Source organism: Natrix helvetica (genome assembly GCF_964273705.1).
Source record: "Natrix helvetica genome assembly, chromosome: 1".
NCBI classification, from domain to species: domain Eukaryota; kingdom Metazoa; phylum Chordata; class Lepidosauria; order Squamata; family Natricidae; genus Natrix; species Natrix helvetica.
The window spans coordinates 108,778,422-108,798,786 of record NC_138548.1 but is presented as its reverse complement, the minus strand read 5'-3'; the positions used below and the strand labels follow the sequence as shown (position 1 = coordinate 108,798,786).

General features: G+C 34.9%; 1 protein-coding gene across 5 annotated transcripts in view; it reads right to left on the bottom strand.

Moving 5' to 3' along the window:
- NAP1L4 (nucleosome assembly protein 1 like 4) overlaps positions 1-20,365 on the bottom strand; it is a 38,786-nt gene that overhangs the window by 7,600 nt on the left and 10,821 nt on the right. For all 5 annotated transcript variants that reach the window (XM_081942406.1, XM_081942407.1, XM_081942403.1 and 2 more), the window contains exons 7-14: positions 18,921-19,052; positions 15,371-15,442; positions 12,905-13,044; positions 7,251-7,396; positions 4,848-4,870; positions 4,258-4,377; positions 2,627-2,656; positions 1,000-1,056 (exon numbers count right to left, since the gene is read on the bottom strand). In XM_081942406.1, coding sequence (XP_081798532.1) covers positions 1,000-1,056; positions 2,627-2,656; positions 4,258-4,377; positions 4,848-4,870; positions 7,251-7,396; positions 12,905-13,044; positions 15,371-15,442; positions 18,921-19,052 — 720 coding nt within the window. The remainder of the gene's footprint in view (positions 1-999; positions 1,057-2,626; positions 2,657-4,257; positions 4,378-4,847; positions 4,871-7,250; positions 7,397-12,904; positions 13,045-15,370; positions 15,443-18,920; positions 19,053-20,365) is intronic.

The following is a 20,365-nucleotide window of genomic DNA, read 5'->3' as shown; positions in this document are numbered from 1 at the left end:
TTTCTATTTTTTTCTAGCCAAAAATATTAACACTTGCCTGCAATGTATTTCATTTTAAATTCAGTAACTATCACATCATTACTGCAATAGTAATATAATGATCATAAGAAACATGATCTCTAAGCCATGTATACAATTGTGCCAAGTGTACAGGTTATATATTCAAGTCAACATGTACAATGTTCAAAATTGAAACCCAATCTTCACATGTAAATATTTGCATATTTTACTTTTAATATAGATCTCTGGTCAATGTATTGCAGATAACCAGCTATCAATGTAAGTAAAACTAGTTTGAGAACTGATGACAAAGAGGATTCTTTCCATGCTGTAATTTTAAAAATAAGTCTGGGGAGAGAAAAAGGAGGAAAGGGAGAAACACTTTATGAATTATTTCATCTTACCTACATGACTAAAATCTTCATTCAAGAGAAAAAGATCACATAGGAATACCACATAACAATTACATCACTATAAATCTCCCTGTAATTGTATATGTGGAATTTATCAAATGTAATCTGCAAATTAAGAATTCCTTTTCTTAGGCAAGTAGGAAAAAATGAAATGAATAAAGCAGATTTTGGTATTTTAGAATGAAAAAGAATAGAAACACAAAAGCAAATGGGAAGCAAATGGACAAATATTTCAAATCTGCAAAAATTTTAAATAGGCAGGCATATGCTAAATATATATTTCTAAGTTTATATAAATACATATAAGACAAACAAAATTTGCTATTTTAATGTATGCCATGTTATAAAACTATTAATTTGTCAGGTTAAAGAAAATGAAATTAATTTGTATTATTTTAGCAATAGCAAGGGAAAAGTGAGAATGTATTCATTTGAATGAATAAATAATGAACAAAAAGAAAATCGGGCCATTTTTTAAATTAATGAATTATTAACTAATGAATTAATTAATGAATTAGCAGAATTTATGTGGCATGTGGTACAATTTATAATTTTGGCTTAATAGTAGTACTTAAACAGAGCTTACCTTAGGTTCACTTTCTGCATCTTCTTCCTCTTCTCCTTCTTCTTCCCCTTCTAATTCCTAGATTTAAAAGGAAAGGACTAGGTTAAGTATGTTTTTTACATCATTTATGCACAGTTTCATCCATTTTTTAAAAAATGTTGACTCTTACTAATCACAAAGGCCAGAAACATGAGTCCACTACTTTGTAATATGAAATGCATCTGTTATCAATTGGATCTTCCTGTCTTTTTAGAGAAAGGAATATTAGTCTTTATGGTAAATTAATGGCATCATTTAGGTGGAATGACAGGTACGAGATCATCTGTTTACAAAGTTTACCAAGCAAGCTTGTTAGCCTGTGGCAATTTGATTGCTACAGGTCTTTGTAACTTTTGAAAAGATTTGAGATCAGAGGGTTTTCAAGTAACAAAACTGGTAAATGCCATGAAATGTGAATGCTGTGTTTTGAGAAGTTGTGATAACAACAAGCCAATCTTTTCACTGAAACTGATGATATATAGACTAATTTTTTGAGTATTTCTTTCTTTTTAAAAGTAGTCAAAGTATCAGTAAGAAGAGACCAAAACGGCATCTTTCAAAGAATGAACACATTCCAGATAATTTTATCCTTTTTTTCTCCTGAATGATCATGAACATTTTTACTCTCTCAACTGTTACAGTATTAGTAATTCCAATAAGACTTTTAAAACAATCAGTAACCTGTCTACAAAGAAAGGTGCTTTAAATGAGTGGACTGTTCCTTCAATGTTGTAGAGATAAAGTCAGCAAGTCTTATCTTTGGAAATTCTGCTGCATCAAAAGTTTGGCAGAGGAATAAATATTGCAGAAGCTTCTCATTGCTGAAGAAGCTACAACAGCTTACTTACAAATAAACTCACTACACTTGCCCCCCAAAACATCCATCACACCCTAAACGGGAAGTCTCAGAAAGCAGTAGAAGAAACAATAACCAGAAGGGGAAAAAGCAGGATGGTTCCTTTTATCAATAATTAAACTGTTTAAAAACTAAGAAAAAGGGTAGGGAGTGGGAAATAGAAAAAAAGACTTATCTCTGCTCTATATAAGTGAACGAATTAATAAGCAATTAAGAAATGATCTACAGGAGAAGCGAATAAGAATCAGGTCATATGGTTTCTGTCTTCTGAGAAGTAGAAGGCTATCTACAGAATATCTACCACTGAACCAAGATCTGAGCTATTTGTAACTGGAAATTAATAAACATAGGATTCTTCTAACTTCAGCCTACTTTCTGCCTTCCTAACTAGCTTTCACATACATTTGGGAGTAATATTTTCAGAATTGCACTTAACTTCTTTTTAATGTAATGGTAAAATTAAAAAACAATACGTTTTTTCAAGAATTCTAGTTCTGTAATTCCTCTAGCTTTCCTTTGAACTACACTATCTTTTAAATATATACATAATAGCCATTTGTTATTGCTGACTTTTGATACTGAGGTATTCCATCTGGGTCAATAGATATACACATGCAAAACACAAAAATTAAGGTTAATGTAAAACTTCAGATTGCTAATCCCTGTTCTAAAATGCATCTCCTTGATTATTCAGCCTGCAGTATTTATTATGTATTCCACTGAAGGAAAAATATTAAACCATGATATACTCACCTCCTCTTCTCCTTCCTCTCCTTCTTCAAACTAATTAAAAGGATGGAGTAGAGCAGGGAGGGGGAGAGAGAAACTCATTTAGATATTACTTTACACTCATTACATGTAGCATTTATATGAATATTTGAACCATTTCCCCCCAAATCCACCTATATACATCTGACAGTTTAAAATGTATCAGACTAATACCTGCATACACATACGGAACAATTAAATATATCTTTCTACATTCCCATAATTATTTCAGAGAAGATAAATAGATCACTTATCCCAAATATAGCAAAGTAGTTTCAATAGATGTGAACATTTTTTATTTCAATATTCATCATGAATTTCTATGAGGTTTTGGTAAGCGTTCAATTGACTGGTTGTCTTAAGACTGCAATGCCAATCTAGCTGGAAGTACATCATTGACCTTGACTACCTTGAAAAGCTAAGCAAGGCTGGACCTAATATTTAAGAGACCATCAAGAATTATAAGGCTTGTATATCAGACAGGTAAGTTGGATAAAAAACATGGAAAAAGGTAATAGCAAATCATTTTCATATTATTAACAAGAAAACCAGATGGGTTAAGTAGGACCTCGACTGAGTTCAACTCAAATGAGTCTCTACTTTTTACTTTACTGTATTTAAATATAATATTAAAGATTTGAACAAACATTCCTGCTTGAGCAGAGGATTGTTATTCTGTATTTTGCACAATTTATCTTTTTTATTTATTTTGTTTTTAAAGCTACAAAGAGGAACAATTGTCATACAAACAGCAAAACTGTCTGCAATTTTTTCTTTTAAGATAGGATAATATACTGAACAAAAGACTAGCTGGGAAGTTCTTAGTCTCATATCACCCCACAGTGGTAAGTTTAGTGAACAGCACTATATAAGCTACTATTTTTTAAAAACTCAGCATTTCTACACACATCTGTTATGGTAATGACAACCTACTGGTAGAACTGTTGTTAGGATTACTATTATACTAGACATTGAATCTTACATGCTATTTAAATATTACTGAAATTACTAGTCTTCTTTATATATTAGAGTCCAATGAGGGAGGTACACACTGACTCAATTTCTTGTGTACAGGTCCTTGTCCTTGTCCACCTCAGATATTGTTGAATGATTGCATGTTAATAGCGATTGTAGCAGTAATAAAATGCATGTAGCCAAATGCATGAATTAATCTATTTATAGCATGAACTTTGTTCTTTCATAAGTCTAATATAACAGGAAAGACATGAAATAAAATAGACCATAACTTTTTCTTATTCTATGAATATTCCTGGTTTATAGCCAGCTTTATTTCATACAGTATAAGTAATAAAAAAGCAGAGTCTGTACAAACCTCAATTTTTGTTTCCAAATGATGTTCCATCATTCATAGTTACTAAGTGAACAAAATCCTTACTGGGAAATTTTTGAGGAGAGTATTGCCCGTCTAGTTTACTTACAAGATGCAGGACTCACATATAGTGGAGAAATTACCAACTTTGAACTAATTGTTAATGTTATTATTAATCTTGATGTTAAAGCTTTGAATTTTCTTTTCTAATCAGCAAAAATTATTAAAAGCAATTACAATGTTTCTATGCAAACAAACAAATCTGAAATAATTGGAAGACACATACATTATCATCATCCTCTATAGCTTCTCCAGTGAAATAGAGTACAGCCCGGGGCACTATTCTTTCACGGAAGAAGTGCCCAACTTCAAAATCTATGGCTAAAGTACACTCTGAATCTTCATCCTGTAAAATTAAAAGAAAAAATATGTCTGTATAACTACATCTATCTTATCAAGAAATCATTTAAAATGAGTAACAGAGATGAAATTGAAGTTTTTTGTACACTATTAATATGCATTTCTACTAATTTACAACTGCTAAAAAAAGAGGAATTTTATTTATAGAAAAGTTTGCTCCACAAACTTGCAATTTTCAACAATGTATCAAGTAATATCAACATAATTTTATTAGAAAATCATTTTTATACACCAGTCAAAGCAAAAAAAAATGTAAACAATTATTGACCAGCTTTGGAGATCAAGTAGAGATTACATAATCCTTAGAACACAAATAGCAGAGAAAAAGAGGGGGAAAAGCTATTAGTGAATTGATTAGATTTTATGCAATATTGATAATGAAATGTCTGATATGAACAATCAAATGTGAAGCTATAAAGCTGAATTCACTATTTCAAAAAATGAAATAAAACTTACCAGTGATTCTCCATCTCCTGAAACTACAGGGGGAAAAAACCAAATGTATTGTAAATTGTTTATAAAGCAATTTTTGTGTTTCAAATGCTAACATATATAGTATTTATATGAATAGGCAGATTTAAAAAAAGATCCGAAGCATGTTCTAGTATAATGCCTTTGTGAAGGGGCAAATAGGAATTCAATGTAAAGTATCTCCCTTTGTTTCTTAAACCAGCAGTTTAAGCACAAAACACTGGAATCAGAAAAACTGTGCAAAAGAAAACTGCAAAACATGTCTGATTCAACATGGAAGTGGTTTGGAGTGATGGATAAGTTTGTATGGCACTAATATTTACATAATTAAAAAGAAAGATTTATCTTAAAACTTATATTTCCATGTAAAGGAGTTTCAAAGGACATCTAATAATAAAAAGCACTGTTCAAATGCAATACCAGTCCTCTGATAGTTATATCACTAATATTAAATCATATCTTAATGGATTTATTCAACATTATCCATACCCTGGTTGATACCATGAAATCTTCTTTCTCATTCGCATTCACTACGATGAGAATGATAAGAAGAAATTCACAACACTGTGGCAACTTTATTTTGGTTTTGTTTGGTTAGTAAAATATAGCTCTCCTGACAAAAAAAACCTGTAATAACAAATATTCAAATTGTTTTTTCAAGTTTTGTTGTGTCTTGTCCTAGTTCAGAGCCATGATCCACATAGATTAAATAACAATTTTGAACTGCAACTTACTAAAATATCATGTGGAAAAACTAGAATCGAACAAGTAAGAACTATTAAGTTGTTAATCCCAATTCTTCAATTTTTTAGTTTCTTGAAAGAAGTCAACATACATCAGGATTAATATGTAGCTCAAAGTTGTGATCCATGATTCATGTGCATGAAATACATCTCAGATACTGCAGAACACTGGTTTATGGATTATGTGTGATAACCGGCAGAAGTATCCCTAATAACTTAATGATATTTAAGTTCTGTCATCTCCTACTACAAAAATATCTGACATGGAAAAAAAGTCTTGTTTTCTTTTCAACATTATGGCCTATCAAGACAAGGAAGTATATGTTCTGGCGTTTGGTTACCTTTTTCCTTGCAATGTACTCAAGGTTGGCTGGAAAGAGGAAATGAGAGAAAGGGGGCATCTTTCAAAAAAGTAGCTACAAAGCTGAATGTGTATTGATAAAAGGAAACCCTTCTGATTAGCTAAGATAAAAAATCTATTACACATCCTTCTACATACATGCATGTGTGTTATTCTACGTCTTAATATTCTCTCTATTCACTGTTCTGAATAAGCAACATTATGCAAAGTTCAAAAAAGTAAAAGAAATGAAAGGCATAAGCTTAAATTAATACAATTCACTTAGGTTCTCAATTCTCCACAAATTATTTAAATCATCTTTGCTTTAACCATGCTATACAATGCTTCATATACTCCATTCCATTCTTTAAACGCCTTGCTTCTAAGAATCTCCCCAAATTTGGATGTTACAAATTTGGTTCACTATCACCTTTCATACTCTTGTAAACATCATTTTACAATTAACAAAACTTGCTGTGGTATTTTAGTGTTACAGCATCATGATTCACTGCTAATGGTGAACATGGGTGATGGACTGCCTATCAGTTTGGAAGCAAAATGTACTACATAGAAATAAGGCAAGAGTTTCTAAATATGACGATGCTTCTCCTAAGTATTCAAGCAAATTTCAGACTAAAGAACAAATACACAAAGCAGCTTTGTGTATTTCAATGAGTAAAACAAGAATAACAGGAAAGAAATTTAGACTCAAATTTAAAATTGAATAGAATATATTTTAATTTTCCACTAGATTAAATAGGCTAAAGTGTTAGGATCAGAGGAGATTCCTGCTTATTACTATTTAGAATATTTATATGGCCATCCATTATCAATGACTCTAGGCAGCTTAAACCGCTATTAAGAGTTTCAGTGTCTCTCTCCTCTGCATGTTAAAGCTAACCATGCTTTTCATTCAGTTCAAGTTCATGGCTTGCAACCATTCCCTGTTCTAAGTCTATTAAAGCTCCATATTTTTGTTTTCAAAAGGATAACTTCCCGGCCCCCAACCCCTTAAAAGTGATTTTATGTGCTCTACAAAACATTGCAAGTACTTCATCCAGGTTAACTACATCATGGTAAAAAATAAGTACCCATTCTGAGCTGGAGACTTATTTCTGCAACTATTAAACATTTTGCTAGTTATAACTTGCTTTGACTCTCAACACTAAATCTTTACAATATCTACGCAAAACTGAAAATATTCCAACAAGAAATAAAATACATTCAATTGCTTTGCTCATGTTTGTAACATGGAAAAAGTTAAGTATTATAAAATAAAAGCAGAATAAATTGAATCAATGTTACCTTTAATTGGACTGAAGAAATTAAAAAATGAGTCATTGGGTACTTGTTTTGTAATTGTTCTGACAGTGCCTCGACCCTTGTGTTTCTGTTTTTTCTTTATTGTTTTTACTGTAACATTTTTTCCTTTCTTCCAATCAATAATGCACCTGGAGATGAAGTAAAATTATATATCAGTGACATTAAAGAAATACATTTATTGCTCAGGCTAGTATTAGCTAGTATCATGACTAGTATCATGATAATAGTACCCTTCCCTTGCACTATAACAGTATTAGCTATCTCCAACTACTTATGAAAGAATGTGAAAGGAGATAACAATATGATACAGAAAGAGGCATTAAGAAATTTCAGATTTCTATATCATTAAACCACAATATTGAAAATAAAATGACAATATGAAGGTGGCATTTTAACTGATAAATTCTGAAAATGGAATAAGCAGGCAGTAAAGGAACTTCTCCACTGAGAAGCCCAGCTACAGCCGGATTACTCATACCTTCTAGACTGCATGTCTGCAACACCTACCCACTTTCAGTAGCAGACACCACCACTCCGCCCAGCCACACTTGCTCTGCCCACAAATCTAGTAGCAGCTGCTTCCTACCTAGGCACACTGGTGCCACAGCAGTCACTTCAATGCCCTCCCACATTTGGGAGCAACCAACACCATCCACCTGTGTTTGGGCTGTGCCACCCGTGGTTGGGAGCAGCTAACCCCTGGCTGGTTGCACTCAAGCCACAGAAGTCACTGACCTACCCACTGGCCTGTCTGTGACCCACTGGCCTGTCTGGGCTTACAACTTCCTGCCAGCTTCTCTATTGACTTGGCTTGTTGGAAGCTAGGAGGAAGTTACAAGGAGGTCCTCCCTTAACAACTGCAATCCTTGCTTAATGACAACAACAGGGACTGTAGGGATTGCCATCACTAAGTGATGTGGTAATGTGACATCATGCTTTATGACATCACCTAATAATGGAAATTCCAGTCATAATTATTGTTATTAAGCAAGGAATTCCTGTTTAAAAGCAGGTGCAATTGTTTGCCTAAAAATACACTACAGCACAATGTTGATAACTTTAAAAATCTTTTTATCAATTTTTAGATCCTTCTTGTTTGAATCACAATAATTAAAAACAGCATTACATTAATAGTTTTATTAAGCCGGGAGTAGCTACAATTCTGCATGTAAGAAAATGCAATTATCAATGAACAGACTAACAAATAGACCCAAGTGATGTAAACATATATACTACGCCACTGTGACTGAAAAATAGCTTTCACTTTTATAGAGGAAGCAACTCTAAGCCTTCAAGGATAGACCAAGAGATATGATGGTGAATTCCTTAAAGGCAGAGAGGATGCAATTTCAACTCTATAGAAAGAAAGAAAAGTCCTGTTACTGCTATAAAGACCCAAATCAAGCTGATGTTCTAATTCAATCCTTTTGATTAAGTGTGCTATCTTCCAGGAACAAGAATCACAAAGACAAAAATTTCCTAAGTTGACCAAATTCACTGATAATTATCCCTGCTTACTAATCAACATGAGACAAATTATACTGCAAAGAACAATACAATAAGACATCAAACATTTAAGAAACAAATTCAATATTTGGGGTGGGTGGATATTAGTGATGTTCTCATCTTTCTTTCTAGTCCATGGAAAAATATTGGAAAAAGAAATACCAGACTGCTGACACAAGATGGGCTGTACCTCAGAAGGACTGATAAAACCATCTTCAGACAAAGAATAGAGAATTTGATCAGGAGAGCTTTAAGGTGAAACTTGTGGGGGCTGAAAACAAAATCTTTAAAACATAAATAAAGACCCGTCTAACATACAGGGAACGTAAGAATCTTGCTTTAATGAAGCCTATTAAATTGCTCAAATAAGAGTTCATAAAGTTAAATGACTGAGTCTGAATTTCCCACTATGGGAGGGCAAACATATCTAATGTATATACAGGTGAAACTCGAAAAATTAGACTATCATGCAAAAGTTCATTTATTTCAGTAATGCAACTTGAAAGGTGAAAGTAATATGAGATACTCATTACATGCAAAGCAAGATAGTTCAAGCCGTGATGTGTCATAATTGTAATGATTATGGCTTATAGCTCATGAAAACCCCAAATCCACAATCTTAGAAAATTAGAATATTGTGAAAAGGTGCAATATTCTAGGCTCAAAGTGTCCCACTCTAATCAGCTAATTAAGCCATAACACCTGCAAAGGGTTCTGAGCCTTTAAATGGTCTCTCAGTCTGGTTCGGGAGGAATCACAATCATGGGAAAGACTGCTGACCTGACACTTGTGCAGAAAACCATCATTGATATCCTCCATAAGGAGGGAAAGCCTCAAAAGGTAATTGCAGAAGAAGTTGGATGTTCCAAAGTGCTGTATCAAAGCAAATTAATAGAAAGTTATGTGGAAGGGAAAAGAAGAAAGAGGTGCACAAGCAGCAGGGATGATGCAAGAGGATTGTCAGGAAAAGGTCATTCAAAAGTGTTGGGGACTTTCACAAGGAGTGGACTGAGGCTGGAGTCAGTGCATCAAGAGCCACCACACACAGACGAATCCTGGACATGGGCTTCAAATGTCGTATTCCTCTTGTCAAGCCGCTCCTGAACAACAAACGTCAGAAGCGTGTTACCTGGGCTAAAGAAAAACAGACCTGGTCTGTTGCTCAGTGGCCCAAAGTCCTCTTTTCTGATGAGAGCAACTTTTGTATCTCATTTGGAAATCAAGGACCCAGAGTATGGAGGAAGAATGGAGAGGCATACACTGCAAGATGCTTGAAGTCCAGTGTGAAGTTTCCAGAGTCTGTGTTGATTTGGGGAGCCATGTTATCTGCTGGTGTTGGTCTACTGTGCTTCATTACATCCAGGGTCAACGCAGCCGTCTACCAGGAGATTTTGGAGCACTTCATGCTTCCTTCTGCTTATGGGGATGCTGACTTCATTTTCCAGCAGGACTTGGCACCTGCCCACATTGCCAAAAGCACCAAAACCTGATTCAATGACTGTGGGGTTACTGTGCTTGATTGGCCAGCAAACTCACCTGACCTGACCCCCATAGAGAATCTATGGGGCATTGCCAAGAGAAAGATGAGAGACATGAGCCCGAACAATGCAGAAGAGCTGAAGGCCGCTATTGAAGCATCTTGGTCTTCCGTAACACCTCAGCAGTGCCATAGGCTGATAGCTTTCATGTCACGCCGCATTGAGGCAGTAATTGCTGCAAAAGGGGCCCAAACCAAGTACTGAGTACATATGCATGCTTATACTTTTCAGAGGTCCGATACTGTTTTATGTACAATCCTTGTTTTATTGATTGCATGTAATATTCTAATTTTCTAAGATTGTGGATTTGGGGTTTTCATAAACTGCAAGCCATAATCATCACAATTATGACAAATCACAGCTTGAACTATCTTGCTTTGCATGTAATGAGTCTATCTCATATATTAGTTTCACCTTTTAAGTTGCATTACTGAAATAAATGAACTTTTGCATGATATTCTAATTTTTCGAGTTTCACCTGTAAGGGAAAGCTGGCAGGATGACTTCCATGACAAGTATTTGGTAGTTAAGGATACAATTTCTTCAAAAGGTTCAGCAGGGAATAGATGACTGAAATGAGGGGCAAAAAAACGATGACAAAAGCAGTCAATGTAACTAGGCAAAAAAGCACAGTATGAGATAGGGTTAATAAAGGAATGCCTAAGAACAATCAAAACCAACTACTTCGGATATGTTCAATATAAAAAAAAAGAATTAGTGTATCAATAGCTCAATAAAGATCACAAAATGTTAACAGGTAACGAAGAAGAGACAGAACTACTGAACTCCTATTTTGACTCATCCTCTGCAACAAAAATATGTTTTCTAGCAAGAGATTGTAAAGAGTAGGGTGAAGGGACAGGACTGAAAATTGCTACTGATAAAAACATATTTGGAAAATATCTATTTATCTTTAAATACTCAGGACGAACTGAACTGCTGATGAAAGAACTGATTATTTGACATTAATGCTTACATATCATCTCTGAGAAATCCTGACAAATTAAAGAAATGCCATATGATTAGAGATAGACATTCCTTTTTTTAAAAAAAGGCAAAATGGAGGAACCAAGGGACATCGATTTGTCACTCTGACCTCAATACCTGGGAAATCATAGGACAGGTCATAAAAAGATCAGTAGGTAAGCGCTTTGAAAATGATGTGATAATTACTAATAATCACCATGAATGTGTTAAGAACAAATATTATCCGACTTAATTTCATTATACTTTTTTGATGCGATAATAAAGAATGGAATTCTAAAATATACTTTTGACAATCTCAAAGTATCCTATGAGATACTGATTAGCAAGTTAATTAAGTGTGAGCAAGACAAATAAGTGGATACGTAATTAGCTCCAAAGTTATGGAGTAACCAATGATTTTTCATCAAATTGGAGAAAATAATGAGTGGGGTACCATAAGGATCAGTCAAGAGTCCTATATTCTTCAGTATTTATATTATTGACTTGGACGAACAGATGAAGTGAACACTTATCAATTTTGCAGATGACACAGAATTGGATAAGACAGCTAAAAACCTGTACGATATTCAAAATGATCTTGATAGGCTAGATCAGAGGTGTCAAACTCAACTTCATTGAGGGCCGCATCAGGGCTGTAGTTGACCTCCGGGGGGGGGGAACACAGAGTGGGTGGGTGTGGCCAGCTTAACACCACTCCCCAAACTGCTGGCATGTTTTCTCTTCGCACTGGGTAGACCAGGCCGAAGCTACATTGGCCTGATCTTTCCTCTTCGCATTGCATAGACCAGGATGGCCCCATGAGCCGGATCCGACCACATTGCAGGCCGGATCCAGCCCACAGACCTTGAGTTTGATATGCCTGAGCTAGATAAATAGTATGAAAGAATCAATAATAAATGCAATTTTTCACTTTCTAAACAAAAATCAAATGCACTGGCATAGGATGAAGAAAACTTATTATGGTATGGCACTGTGAAAAAGATCCTAAGACTACATGTCAACAGAATAATTTAGTCACAAAAGTTGATTCTTGCAATTGGTTGGTGTATATATCTGTGCAATAAATAAATAAAAAAGTATTTTTAACTGCATCAAAGGAGAATTGCCAAATCATAAACCATTCCATTTTAATTTGTTACTCCTTAAATATTGTCCTGTTTTAGACAATGTATTTTGAGAAGTATTTAAAGAAAAAAAACCAGACAACAAATCCTGATCAGGGAACCAGAAATCCTATGAAAAGACACTGAAGGATCTGGGGATGTTTAACAATGAGAAGAAATGATAGGGGAATGAGGTGGGAGTATAATAGTATTCTTCATGGGATTTAAAGTCTGAACCATATGTTGTAGAAGCAGACTGAAAATCAAAAACATTCTTTTTTAATTCTATGTTTCTATGTCTTAAAAGCTATCCTATTAAAACTGATTGATATAAATGCATTCCAAAATGCTTGCATACCCAATCTTATTAGCAATAACTATTATCATTTCCTTTTCTACCACTCATTCTGTCTGGCAGAATAATTTGCCCTTTTACATTGTGATCACATTATGATACAATCTGATTAAAATCTTTAAAAAGTTCTTTAAAACATTTCCTTACCCCTCACAATCAACAATTTCAGGACCCTCGAATGAAAATGGATCCGTCTTATCTGGTTCTGATTTCATCTTGTAGGTTTTTGTCAGAATTGAATTAGTAAAGTAGTCATTGGGTTCGAAGTGAAACTCTAATGTAAAAGACTAAAAGAAGTTCATTATTGTTTCAAAGATCACAATTTTCTGGCAGACAGTAAACAAAACAATAAATTGTGAGTTCAAGGGAATGTCTGAATTGACAATCTGCAGCATGGTAGATGAATAGGAACAGAAGATTATCAAGTTACTCCAAAATGGCATAGTTCATTTTATAAGGGGTTTGCAAACCTTACAAACAGATTCTTTGGAACAGGCAATATCTATTATCAAAAATCAGTTTTTGAACTGCTAAAGCATTATAATTCACATTTTAGAACATGCCCCTAGTTGTCTCTCCTAATGTGTGCATGCTCTGTCCTTTGTGTAACTATGACAAAAATGAAATGTCTCTGCATGCACATACCTGCAGATACATCACATGGCAGTATATTTATAAACCTGAAAATAGGTTTAGTATTTGGAGAAGAGATACCTGACCTTGCTATCTACCATTCTGAAACATTCCTACTAAAAATTTGTGAAGTCCTATGAATTTATTGTCTAGTAATTGCAACTGAACAAATGTTATAAAACAAGTCATGACTACTTCCACTGCTAATTCTCCAACTATATTACGTTGTAATAATATTCAACCTTTGTGGGACTTCAAAAATGTAAAAGGAGAAAAAAATGCTCCCTGTCTGAACCAAGTACACCTTACAGTTCAGGTGTTTATTCTTTTCTTTTTAATTCAACAAAAATTGTAAATTGCAATGCTGGTGCAAGACAAGATTCTAATGGAAAAGAATCTAATTTTAACCACTTGTTTCTTCATTCTAGAATTCTTTGAGAAAATCCTTCATCTATAGACACCTGTTATTATCTTCTGGACTGATTATATGAAGACCCTTTTCCCTGCTTTCACTTTATTTTTCCTTTGCATGGTCCCTTAATAGTTCTGGAAAACTTTGAAGTTGCACGTAATTTGTGAGGTCAAACTGGTGTAATAGTGGTATCACCCTAATACATATAGTTTGGCTCGCTTGAGAAGGAGGTAACAACCTAAGCTAGGGCAACTTTCACCCAAATGCATCTTGTGCACCAGTTACACCCATTCTTGGACTGGGCGGCACTGCTCATGGTCACACATGCCTTTTGACTACTGAAATGCACTCCATGTGGGGCTGTCGTTGAAGAGCACTTGGAAGCTTTAATTGATCCAGAACATAGTGGCATATGCAGTTTTGGACACATAGTATGCCAATGCAACATCCCTGCTATCACTGCTTCCCAAAAAGCTTCCAACTGTGGCCTTTAAAGTGCTACATGGCATGGTACCAGGTTGCATATGGGACCACCTCTTCCTGGTGGTATGTCTAGCAGATGTGGCAGAGTGGGCATGCTACTACTAGTTAAACAGAAACATCTGTTATGGCACCTGCCTTATGGAATAGACTCCCTATTAAAATATGCTCAGTTCCCTACTCTGTTGGCCTTTTGCAAGGCTATGAAGATCTGGCACTTCCTCCAGGCATTGGGGTCAGGGCTCTGGCATGAGTGTATCTATCTAGTGATGCTGTGTTTTTGCTGAGTCTCAATGCAGTTTTATTTTTTGATCTGTTTGCTTTAATGAAATTCTGTTTTTGTTTTCTACCCAGAGATTTTTGGATAGTCATATGGGAGGGGATATGCATAGATAAATAGAATAAAAAAATACAACTAGAAAGATTAATGCCAAACATTTATAAAACAGGTAATATTGAATTACAATGTATATACATGGGCAGGCTATTCTAAGCAATCAGTAATGAACCAGCCAACTATCAATTGTTTCTACCACTAAAGGCTACTTTAATAAAAAGATGTTAAGTACATTTCAATAGATACCTGATGTTTTAAATTTTTAACCATTTAATATTTTTACTACTTCTAATGTTTGTAATGGAAAATGCTGTGAACCTTTGTTATAAAAACATAGCATGACTACACAGTAATTTTCTTGTTCCCAAATAAGATTACTTAATTACAGAATATGTATTTCAGATGGGTATTGTATACAGAATATTTAATAGGACTACAACACCGTTGAGGTGTTTAGCTAGAGCAAGTAACATGGGAAATATCTGTTTATGAGGATACAGGTAAAAGAAGTTTAAATGTTAGGTTGTGGGTTTTTAGGATGGTCTTAATTAAATAACAGTAGCGGTAGGTGGGGTTATTCTGCACTGTACTACTACTTAAGAATTGTGCCAATATAGCAGGATCTTTGAAAATATGGCTGAGAAACTCAAATTTTCTATGTGAAAAACTAATATAAGATAAAACCTGAAAGCTCCCATATAAAATCATTAACTCTCAATTTATATTAATATTTAAAGTTAATCATACTAACCATAGGCTGTCCTGGCTCAGAAAATTTCACTTTAATGTCTTGCAGGTATTTTAGAATAGGTTCATCATATTCCTAAAAATAAATGAAAAATCTAAAATGAAATAAATGGGTTACATTTCAATAGAACAATAAACTACGTCTATGCAAATGTTCAGTTTTGATTTTTCCTTAATTCTTAAAACTCTTTCTAAATAAAATGCAAAAGATTGAAGAATTTGACAGTTACCAATACTCAACATAGTAAATAGGCATTTACAAAATGTTTTGACCTACCGTAAGTTGTTCTATATTCTAAATACTTCAACTAAATGCTTTGGAAGTGTTCTGAACAAAAAAGCTGGTTTTGGTTGAGAACATTCCAAAATGCTCAAAACTGTCTGTTTGATGATGAAATATTTGAAATAAAATTTCTACACAAAAATACTGGGGGAATGTCACAAACAGAAGTTTCCAGCTGTACTGTCAGCAAAACAGTAGGTAAATTCTACCACATATTCATATGTACCTTAGATATGTACCTTACTCAAATGCTGAGACTGAGTATGACAGACTAGTCAGAGATGGAATCAAATAAAAAGATTGGCCCCAGAAATTATTAATAAAAAGTCATTTATATAAGCAGTGCTTATATTTGGTGAGATACAAAATAAAAAAAAGCTAACATGCACTTTGTATTATCTGAAAAAAATCCTATTTATTCTAGAACAGAGGTCCCCACCCCTGGTACCAATCTGTGACCTGTCACACAGGTCACAACCAGGTCACACAACTGGAGATGAGTGGCAGGAGAGCAAGTGAAACTGAAACCCCACCCCACCCCACCCCATCCCAGTCTGTGGAAAAATTGTCTTCCCCAAGACTTGCCCCTGGTGCCAAAAAGGTTAGGAACCGCTGCAGCACTATATTTGGAAAAAGCTTTTCCATAAAAATATTTGCCAGGGGATTTGCTAAAAAAATTATAAGCCTATTTCATATAATTATAATTTATTAATACGCAGAAGCACAATACTGAACATTTAATTTTCCTTTTCCTAAGTTTATAAAAGGGAATGATCACTGTAAAATTGTTGCCAAATGCAAATAAATTTGAAGAGTTCTTTGAATACTGAGGAAAATGATGAAGTATTTTCAAAACTGAGCAGTGTTCATTCTCATTTCCATTAAAAGCAGAAATGAAGGCACTCCCTATTCTTAGGAAAAATACAATAGGTAGGCTCAGCATACAAGACACAAAATTTTACAGGCAAAATTTCATTCAAGCAAGAAACTTGCTTGAAGTGAGTAGCAGCATAAACACTTGGAGAAGAACAGAAACCAACATTGAGAGAGAAAAGGATCTTATCTAGCACGGTTCGTCATCCTCAAAGCTATATTCGAAGGTGGAAGCAGAGGATCCCTCAAAAAGCAAAAAAATGCCTCAAGTCTTGCCTTTTAATTAGAAGAGGCAGATTTTATCCTTTCCTACCATGTTGAATGACTGGGAGTGGGAAATAAACCATACATGATGAGCATAACGTACTAACTAGTTAAAACAAAAATGGGTCATTTTGGTCACCCATTTTATTGCAAATAACCATTTAGACATCTGTGTGAAGCAAAGGATAAAGGGAATTATTGAGCAAATAAAAAAATAGTCAAAAAGTCTTGCATTGAAGATATTGCTACTGGTTAAGAAACTTGCTTGAAGTGACTGCAGCATAAACACTTGGAGAAGAACAGAAACCAGCATTGAGAGAGAAAAGGATTTGACAGTATTCTGAATCAATAGATAATTGGTTGCAAAAAAAAAGTTACTTTTAGATGCTGGAATTTTATCCTTGTTATGAGTTGGTTACTTCATTATTTTGTTTATTATACAGCATCCAGAGTTGCATAACTTGAATTAGGTGGTCATGTAAATGCTACAAACAAATATTTCTCTTCTTTTTAACCAACATGTGGGATGTATTCATGTATCATGCATTAAGCCATAAACTGATGATTTAGTCTGATGGGTGAATTTAACCGTGTTGATTTGGAAAATGTAGGGAAATAGTACATACAATCAAATCACTATGATTTGCACACAAAGGACAGTTAACTATGAAACTACTTAATGTAACCTGCAATAGAGATGATAAGCAGGCAAAAAGCCTGTTTATTCTCATATCAGGTTTTATTGTAGCACTGGAATGGAACCCATTAGCAGAAAAGGCTGTCACAACAGGTTACGAACAGTGCAAATGGTACTATATTGGAATACTAAAATTAAAATTAAAACATTTGTTAACAAATTTCTTGAACAAGAGTTGCAATTCTGAAATTACAGAAAGGGAAATAGTTTGCATTATCTCAAAAAAATCCTATTTATTCTAGAACAGAGGTCCCCAACCCCGGACTGGTACCAGTTTGTGGCCTGTTAGGAAACAGGTCACACAGCTGGAGATGAGTGGCAGGTGAGCAAGTGAAACTGAAACCCCACCCCCCATCCCAGTCCATGGAAATATTGTCTTCCACAAAACCTTCCCCTGATGCCAAAAAGATTGGGAACCTCTGCAACACTATATTTGGAAAAAGCTTTTCCATAAGCTTTTGCCAGGGGATTTACTAAAAAGTTTATAAGCCTATTTCATATAATTATAATTGATAATACGCAGAAGTACAATACTGAACATTTCATTTTTCTTCCCTTAAGTTTATAAAAGGAAATGATCACTGTAAAATTGTTGCCAAATGCAAATAAATTTGAAGACTTATTTGAATACTGAGGAAAATGTTGAAGTATTCTCAAACCTGAGCATTCTCATTTGCCATTAAAAGCATACTGAAATGAAGGCACTTCTTATTCTTAGGAAAAATACAATAGGCAGGCTCAGCATACAAGACACAAAATTTTACAGGTAGTCCTCACTTAATGACTGGTTGCTTAATGACTGTTCAAAGTTAGTGCCCTTGGAAAGATTGCTTTATGCTCTGTAAAGCATTCCCAACTGTCACAAAATACTGCACATATCCCCTGGTCACATGATCACAATCTGTTTGCCTGGCAACCTGTTCACACTTAACAGCTACCTGTCATGTGATCATGATCATCATTTGCAATCTTCTCTGCTGGCCTCTCTAGAAGTCAATAGGGAAGCCAGCAGACAAGGCTGCAAACCACTACCGCTTGCCAAGAGAACATCCTCTCATCTCTGAGGGCTGGCTGAAAAGAGCTCCTTGCTGATTGATCCAGGTCTACAGCCGAAATCCAAGCAGGAACAGAGCTTGAAATCCTTTTTTCCTTGACTCCGCAGAACTCTCTGTAGAGGTAGAGAGAGAAGGACCTCAAGTTCCATGCATCTCAGCTGCTGAAATTCAATCCCCTTCCCTCACCTCCACTGTCCACAGAGGCAGGAAGAGAAGGATCTCAAGTTCCATGCACACCTGAATTACTGCCACCAACAAATGACATTTACAAACAAGTGAACCCAAGAAAAATGCTTGTTCAAAAATGTGGCAACTTGCAGACAACACCCATTTAATAATGCATCATGTACACCCTAATCAAAATAGCCACTGATTTTGTTACCTGTACTAATTCACTCAGCATATCTACATTTCTAAATATGGTGAACCAAAAATCTGGGATTCCTTTAGGATTTGTCTCTTCAGTTGCTCCTGCTTCTTTTTCTTCTATTACTACTTTATTTTTCAGGTCTCCCTAGAAGATACAGAAGGGTATTTATATGAGCGTGAAAATGTTATGCAGAAACTCTTCCAAAATATTTTAAATTAGAAAAGAAAAATAGCTTATTTAATCCTTCACATTTAATAAGGGAAGCAAACAGATTTAACAAATAAATATAACATAATTTTCTTTTAATATCACACTTAGGAAAATTCATGCTCATTGGTTTATAAGATTAGTACATTCAGCAATTTGAAAGTATACAGAAAAAGTAGCTCTGTTCATTCCCCCATTTCTAAAAACTGTCTCACCTTTCATATCATACTTAAACAGAAATAAGTGTTTATTAAGAACAGCACTTGGAATTATCATGTAGTGCTACTATGGACACAAATAATGAACTTGACCGAAAAATGTTAGCTCTATAGCATTAAACCGCCTTTAGTATTCGGATATCATCTCTCTTGATTTCTCTGAAATCTGTTCTTCTCCATGAGCTATCAGCATATCCTCTCCATCCCCAAGTTGGGTGACTTTAAGGGTTATCCTTTGGTTGTTGTCTCTGTCTATTTGGCTGGAGTATGAGTTTCATCTCCCTGCTTAGCACTATGGAGCATTGGGAGGTTGGATGGAGGTCCCCTGTGAGATGGTTTCCCCTGCCTTGTTTTGCCCTTTCATGTTGATTAGGTCCCTTCTTTTTTTATCTTTTGCCCCCTCTCCTGGGAATGGATTTTGGAATTTCAAGCAGATGAACAAATAGGAATGAGACATCCGAAAACTTTCATGAATGGTATTCTCAAGCTTTTTTGGGGGGTTCCCACCTTCTGATAGAAGCCATTTTAGGCGTTCTTCTACTTTCCCAACATCATGTTGGTGTAAGGAGAAGATAGGAGGTCTACTTATGTTTTGGAGTTTCCACAAGTAAAAAGGATCATGCTGTTATCTGGCTTCATAGTTAGAAAGGAAGGATGAGTGTGAGCTACTACCACTGGTGCTGTCTAAATCTTGACCTATACATCTCTGCAATTTTGCTACAGGCAAAGAGATAGTCTGTACTTGGTTACTGGGCTGTTCTTCCCAAAAGTCAGGAGCCCAGGAACTGCTACTTTTCTTATCATCATGCTTCTCTTTTCCTCTACAAACAGCTGGTAGAAAAAGTTAAATTAGGCTATTGTTGCTGAAAAGCACATATTACTTTGATTTGGCTTTAGACTCAAGAGCTATGGCTTTGTCAAGTTCTTTCCCCTGCTCTTCTAGTTCATATACATGTTTGGGTTCATCATACCAGTCTGCCTGTTTCTCCAATCCTGCACTTAAGATCTTTACCAGTACCTATCTAGCATGGT